Below are 7,382 nucleotides of genomic sequence, written 5' to 3'. Positions count from 1 at the left end.
TTTTCTTTTACATAAAATAAAAAAAAATTTTAAATCTTGCTTTTTGAAATTTAAGTCTGACTAACTACTAAAGGAGCAAACAGGCTTCACATCCCCCACAGCCCACTTAGACACAATCTCATTCAGCTTACAGGAGCTGAGAGTCTGAATGGCCAAAACTGCTGGTAGGAAATTGTATTTCAGCTAGCTTTGGCCTATTGCTGTGAGAACTGAGTGAATCTCTTGACCTCATCCCCACCACAACATACACACATGCACACAGCCTGACCTTCCTGTCTATACCTTTTCTTCTAACATTTCTTTTTAAAGTTAACCTCTTTTCTTTTTGGCTGCACCACATATGGGGTCTTAGGGACCAGAGGTTGAACCTGTGTTCCCTGTAATGCAAGCTTGGAGTCTTAAGCACTGGCCCTAACATTTCTCAGCTGGAAAATGCCGGAAAGCGGAGTTAAGGAAGAATTATTTAATTATTTGATATATTAAATTTAACCATACAAGAGAATACTGATATAGAAAAATAGATCTCCAGGATAAGTAAGAGAAAGAACAGTACCTTGTGCTCCTATCTGTAAAAAAAAAATGTCGATGACAAAGAGATGGATATGAAATTTTCTGAAAGAATAAAAAATAGAAAAAAATACTGACAGTGATTAATTCTGGGGAACTAGATGAGATCTGGGTTGGGAGATTACATTTTTCACTGTGTACTCTGAAAATTATTTGAACTTTTTACATGTACCTTCTTAATAAAAATACCAACACATAAATGTATTCTTCAGTTTTACACATGTTCCCTCATGTCATATCCTCTACCCAAGGCTAAAATTTTCTTTACTTGAATCTCTTTTGACACCATCAATAGCTGCAAGTAACTTCCCTGGATCTTGCATTATACCTCTAATACTGATAGAGTAAATGAACCAATATTGCTATTTGTTAGTGTCTGATGAGTTTCAGTGGGTTGAATGGTGACCCTCTAAAAGGTATGTCCATGTCTTCATTCCTGGAACCTGTGAATATGGCAAAGATGTAAGTAAGGATATTTAGGTGGCTACAGAGCTCAACTATAGCATCCAATGAGAGCAAAGTCATGAGTTTGATTGTTGTATAAACCAGTGTCATTTTTGTCCCCAAATCACAGATGCATTCTTTTTTTTCTTTTTGGCTGTGCCATGTATCTTGTGGGATCTTAGTTCTCTGACCAGGGATTGAACCCAGGCCCTGGCAGTGAAAGCATCGGGTCTTAACCAGTGGACTGCCAGGGAATTTGTCACAAGGACATTCTTAATCTCAGCTATTTTTATTGTAAATATGGGTCATCTCAAGAAGGACTAGAGAAAAAAGAATTCTACTTGGAGGGAAAACAGAAAGCACAGAACACTGGTCTTTATAGGACAACGATTAATACTTTTCAGGTGGAAGAGCTGGGGATCTATGGAGAAGGAAGGTCAACAAAGCTACACTGAACAGATCAGCAAAAAACACTGAAACGAGTGGTTTGAAATATTCACTGGAAAGCTGTGAATATTTCAAACCACTCATTTCAGTGTTCCAGGGAACTCCCTAGAGAAGAATCTCTAGGGAGTTCCCTGGTTGCCTAGTGGTTACAACTCCTGGCTTTCACGTCCATGGCCTGGGTTCAGTCTCTGGTTGGGGAACTGAGATCCTGCAAGACAAACAGCGCAGTCATTAAAAAAAAAAAGCATCTCAGAAAGTCCCACCACCAATCTCAAGGGCAACCTGGGAAGCTGCTGTGACTCACTGTCTACCCGTATGTCTGGTTGCAATTGCCTCCCTATAGGTAGTATGCTTCTCTGGTCCAATGTTAGGCTCATCCACGTCAATTGCTTTTTGCCAGTAGAGTATGAGCAATTTGGGCTTCTCTGGTGGTTCAGATGGTAAAGAATCTGCCTGCCATGCAGGAAACCCGGGTTTGATCCCTGGGTTGGGAAGATCCTATGGAGGAGGAATGGCAATCCACTCCAGTATTCTTGCTTGGAGATTCCATGGACAGAGGAGACTGGTGAGCTACAGTCCATGGGGTTGCAGAGAGTCAGACACGACTGAACGACTAACACTTTCACTATGAGCAATTTGACCTGTGCCACACCCAAGCAGGAGCTTTAAATGTGCTTGCATGGTATGGTTCGGTCTTTTGCTCCTGCCCTTTACTATGAGAACAGCATGTTCCAGGTAGGGCCTATTCCATCAGCCTAGTGCCAGAGTAAGACAGCATCTGCAATAGAGCTAATCCAGAAATTTAACCTGAGTTGAGCAGAGTAGCAGCTACCGGCCAGAACCAATAACAAGAGAAAAAGGTTTGTCAGAAGTCCCTGAGCTTTTGCAGTTGTTTATATTAGTCTACCCTCCTCGCGCCTGGAAAATCCCATGGATGGAGGAGTCTGGTAGGCTGCAGTCCGTGGGGTTGCTAGGAGTCGGACACAACTGAGCGTCTTCATTTTCACTTTTCATTTTCATGCACTGGAGAAGGAAATGGCAACCCACTCCAGTGTTCTTGCCTGGAGAATCCCAGGGATGGTGGGAGCCTGGTGGGCTGCCGTCTATGGGGTCGCACAGAGTCGGACACGACTGAAATGACTTAGTAGGAGTAGTAGGCATCCCTTTAATTTTAACTTTCCTTTCTAGACCTAATGTCTTTGGGTTGCACAGGCGCAGGAGGGCCTAGAGGAGCTATCACACGTTGAAGGTCAGGAACGGCGGCAGTAAGGAGATACCCCTCGTCCAAGGTGAGGAGCAGCAGCTGTGCTTTGCTGGAGCAGCCGTGAAGAGATACCCCACGCCCAAGGTAAGAGAAACCCAAGTAAGATGGTAGGTGTTGCAAGAGGGCAGCAGAGGGCAGACACACTGAAACCATACTCACAGAAAACTAGTCAATCTAATCACAGTAGGACCACAGCCTTGTCTAACTCAATGAAACCAACCCAAGATGGGCGGGTCATGGTGGAGAGGTCTGACAGAGCGTGGTCCACTGGAGAAGGGAATGGCAAACCACTTCAGTATTCTTGCCTTGAGAACCCCATGAACAGTATGAAAAGGCAAAATGATAGGATACCAAAAGAGGAACTTCCCAGGTCATTAGGTGCCCAATATGCTACTGGAGATCAGTGGAGAAATAACTCAAGAAAGAATGAAGGGATGGAGCCAAAGCAAAAACAATACCCAGTTGTGGAAGGAATGATGCTAAAGCTGAAACTCCAGTACTTTGGCCACCTCATGAGAAGAGCTGACTCATTGGAAAAGACTCTGATGCTGGGAGGGATTGGGGGCAGAAGGGGATGACTGAGGATGAGGTGGCTGGATGGCATCACCAACTCGATGGACGTGAGTCTGAGTGAACTCCGGAAGATGGTGATGAACAGGGAGGCCTGGCGTGCTGCGATTCATGGGGTCGCAAAGAGTCGGACACAACTGAGTGACTGAACTGAATTGAATGTCTTTAAGATTCTCTTGTGTTGAAGAAGTCAAAGACCAATTTCTAACTCCAGTTCAATTCTCTTTTTATTAAAGTGCTTCAGTAGATATATAGTGTTATGAACAATCAACACAAACTTTACTGAAACATTCACAAATAAAAATCTTCTACTTTATAAATCACTGAAATAATGTTCTTCCATGTTGTAACAGTAATCATCATTGATTGCTCTGAATTTATTCCTAACCACACACATGTATTCTCAAATTGGGAGATTCAAATCAATTACTGTAACGTATGGGACTGGCTTTCAGTACCTGAATGCTAATCCCAGAAAGTCAGTAGAAAAATGATGTGATTTGAAACTAATCACATATCCTTAGTGCCTCAGTTTTCCCATCTGCACTGAGAATTAATCTTCCCTTAGAGACAATTTATTTAAAGAAAGTATGAAATGTTAAAGTTTAGTATACATCTATGCCTTAGAAAGCATTCATGTGCATATTTTAAAGAGTAACCTCAGTTCTTGATTAAATTAAATACTATATACTGTGTATTCAAAATAAATAGCTTGATAATTGCTCTTTCCTTAAAAGTTGTCTTTTCACTTAAATCACATTAAAATCATAAAACAGAGTTCAATAATGATATACTCAGTAAATTTTAATTGCAATGAGGACTGCTGTGCTACTCAGGCAAAATTTACAGACTATTTTAAGTTTCATCCATTACATACTTAACATTCTTCATATCTCACCAGAAAAAAAAAAACAAAAAGAAATCCTGCTACTCTACAGCATAAGGAGGTAAAATCCAAGCTATGATTAGAGTTTTGGTTTAGTTTTTTTGGAAATTATTAGCAACTCTAACATGACTTCCGGGAGAGACTGTGGTTGACAAAGGGTGGAGTAAATAAGCTGATTTTGACTAGACCTCCTGGCACCATAAAAGAGGCCTGGTGCTATCACAAAAAAGATTCAGTAGTGTCCTTGCTGCAGGGAGGTGGCATTTAAAGTAAAAAAGCTTGAAACTACAGATGCCATAACTTTGAGGACAGAAGAGAAATAAGATGATCCTGACTGAATCAGAAACTTTCCTAAAAACTGTTTCAGTTGGGAAGCATGTGATTCTGCTGTAAGAGAGAGAAGTTTAAAGAGGTTGGTACATGAACCCTTACACTTTCAAAGAAATGTATAATACTTTTAGGTAGAAACAGAATTGCTAAATATCCACAGGACACTTTGAAACTGGTAGCAGTGAAAAGGGGGGTACAAAATCACTAATCAACATAGGAGAAAAAGAAAAATGGTAAGCTGTGATGCTCTTGGTGTTCTATTTCATTAAAAAATAAATTGATCATGAGCACTAATGGACATGTCATCTCAATAAATAAAACCTCCTGTAAATCGATCATGAGCACTAATGGACACGTCATCTCAATAAATAAAACCTCCTATAGTTAACTTATCATTTAAAAATGAACTGGGTGAAAAGGATAATTTTCTGCAATGTACTCAGTCATTTTAAGACTGAAGTGGTTTCAGAAACACATGAAACATCCTTGGAGGAGGCCTGACTGTTTCATATTGGTTTGTGGCACATAACTCCATGCCATACATAGAGTAGACAAAGAAATTTCACTTTGAACATAGATCTCTTAAGGAATAAAGAAAAAACACTTTAAATGATATACTTTTCTCTAACATGCAGTATTTATGTAACAGTAAACCATCATCCTTCACAGAGAAGATGCAGGTGCTCTAAAAATCATCTTAGAGGCGAATTTTAGAAAGAGGTGTCAAAATGTTAATTTTTAAAATACAGACTTAATTTTAATGTTAGGTTTGCAAACCCTCTGGTAATCCAGGGTGAGCAAGAAGAAAACATCCTCTCTATTATGACCTGCAGTTCCTATTACCTATGATGAATGCTATAAGTCAAATGCCATAATAAACTTATTCCCACTCTTGGGGCCAGTAGAGGCTAGCCTGGTTCTAGGCAAGACTAAAGGAGGGAGCGGTCCCACATAAGAGCCTGGCCAGGACTGATCCAGTAGGAGATTTCAAGGGCACCCAAGTGACCCCAGGGCAAGGAAATCAGTTTTTTTTAGATCACCCAAGATCCCAGCCTTCTACTATCTCCAGGCCTAACTGTCCCCAGATCAGTCCTGAACCACGCTGGGTGTCCTAAGGCTAGGCCAGCTCTACCCTGAACAAGCACTCCCAGGGCTGGAAACAAAGGCTGAGTGGCAGGGTTGGCAGAGCACCATTTATTGGAGCCAACCCCCACCTATCAGATGCTTGTTGACAAGAGCTCAGTCAGTGATTCTGGAGCAGCTCCTCCCAACAGATGGGCTGTGAAAACACCTCTCTCTCCAGCCAGAGCTCATAGGAATAGTGGAAATCCTCAGGCAGATCCAACCTCTGCCCCAGCACACTCTGCAAGCAGTTATCCACAGGTGAAAACTCAGAGTCCTGGGGTCTGTCATACCGGCGGCTGTTAAAAGCTTCAATGTTGGCCCTCAAGGTGCATTCTTCCGCTTGGAAGTCCCATGGCCTGGCATCAATGTCTGTGTTGGGAAGATAAGAAAGAAAAAGATGTATACAACTCAGGACACTCCTCATCTTAGCACAGAGCATGGTCTATGGGACACCAACAATGGAACAGCTCAGAGTTCCCTTTTTTGCAAAGAGCAATGTACAAAGTCAGTACATAACATGCTGCCGGTCAGGTTTAAAAAATACATGCCCATGTACATATGCTTATACATGTAGAGACTATTTTTGGAAGCATCTAGAAACTGGCTAACAGTGATAACCACTGAGAGGGAAATGAGGGCCCTGAGGGAAATAAACCTCTTTTTATTGTATTTCCTTTTCATTATTTCACTCTGTTACTAATTATATATGTTACATTTTCCCAAAATAGTAACTCAATTCCCTCTATTGAACTTTCCTTGGGAATGGAAGTTACCCATTTGAAAGAAATCACATTTTTCAAGGAATGGTAAGAGGCAGGAAAGGGCACAAGGAGAATCAGCATGGACTAACTACTAAAGACTTTCCTGACTCCCTGGATCCACCTCCCCCTCACCCTGCGCATGATAAATCCATATGCAGCTTATGTTAATATTATGAGGTGAAGTCTTCCAAGAAAGTTAAAACAGAAAACAATCTGCTTTGGTTCTATTTACCCCATTTAGACACTTATTTTAGGGCCAGAGGTATGTATTTCCCAGATTTTTTAACGTCTCGCACTCAACAGGTGCAGCTTGGGTTTGGGCTCATGATGGCAGCAGTGACAGATTGCCATTTGCAAGAAAAAACATGCCCATGTTTTAAAAACCTAGAAGAACTTAGGCGTTAGGCTTCCCTGGGTAGAGTCTGCCTGCAATGCAATCCCTGGGTTGGGAAGATCTCTTGGAGAAGGAAATGGCAACCCACTCCAGTATTCCTGCCTGCAGGATCCCTATGGACAGCAGAACCTGGCAGGCTACAGTCCATGGGGTCTCAAAGAGTCAGACATGACTGAGCGACTTCACTTTTACTTTCTTTCACCTCACAAGAACTTGAACAGTTAACTGTGCTTTAGGTCTTAGAGAAGCTGCATACTGGCTTACTATCTGCCAGTCACATGTTCCCTTAGTTCTCTGCACTCTATTCACTGCAGCCTCCTCTATATTCAAAAGAAAGGGAAGTCGCTCAGTCGAGTCTGACTCTTTGCGACCCCATGGACTGTAGCCTACCAGGGTCCTCCATCCATGGAATTTTCCAGGCAAGAATACTGGAGTGGGTTGCCATTTCCTTCTCCAGGGGATCTTCCTGACTCAGGGATCAAACCTGGTCTCCCACAATGCAGGCAGACGCTTTACCATCTAAGCCACTGGGAAGCCCCATTCTCTATCTTCAGGCAGGTGACAAATCCCAGCAAAGACAAATCATTAGTCATC

At 41.9% G+C, this 7,382-nt stretch overlaps 1 protein-coding gene across 5 annotated transcripts in view; it reads right to left on the bottom strand.

The window, feature by feature from the left end:
* Positions 1-3,501: 3,501 nt before the first annotated feature.
* STRIP2 (striatin interacting protein 2) overlaps positions 3,502-7,382 on the bottom strand; it is a 47,134-nt gene continuing 43,253 nt past the window's right edge. For all 5 annotated transcript variants that reach the window (XM_052638540.1, XM_052638539.1, XM_052638541.1 and 2 more), the window contains one exon: positions 3,502-6,002. In XM_052638540.1, the coding sequence (XP_052494500.1) occupies positions 5,752-6,002 (251 nt within the window). In that variant the 3' untranslated portion in view covers positions 3,502-5,751. The remainder of the gene's footprint in view (positions 6,003-7,382) is intronic.

This window comes from Budorcas taxicolor, chromosome 4 (assembly GCF_023091745.1).
Source record: "Budorcas taxicolor isolate Tak-1 chromosome 4, Takin1.1, whole genome shotgun sequence".
Taxonomy (NCBI): domain Eukaryota; kingdom Metazoa; phylum Chordata; class Mammalia; order Artiodactyla; family Bovidae; genus Budorcas; species Budorcas taxicolor.
This window is presented reverse-complemented; position numbering and strand designations above follow the sequence as displayed.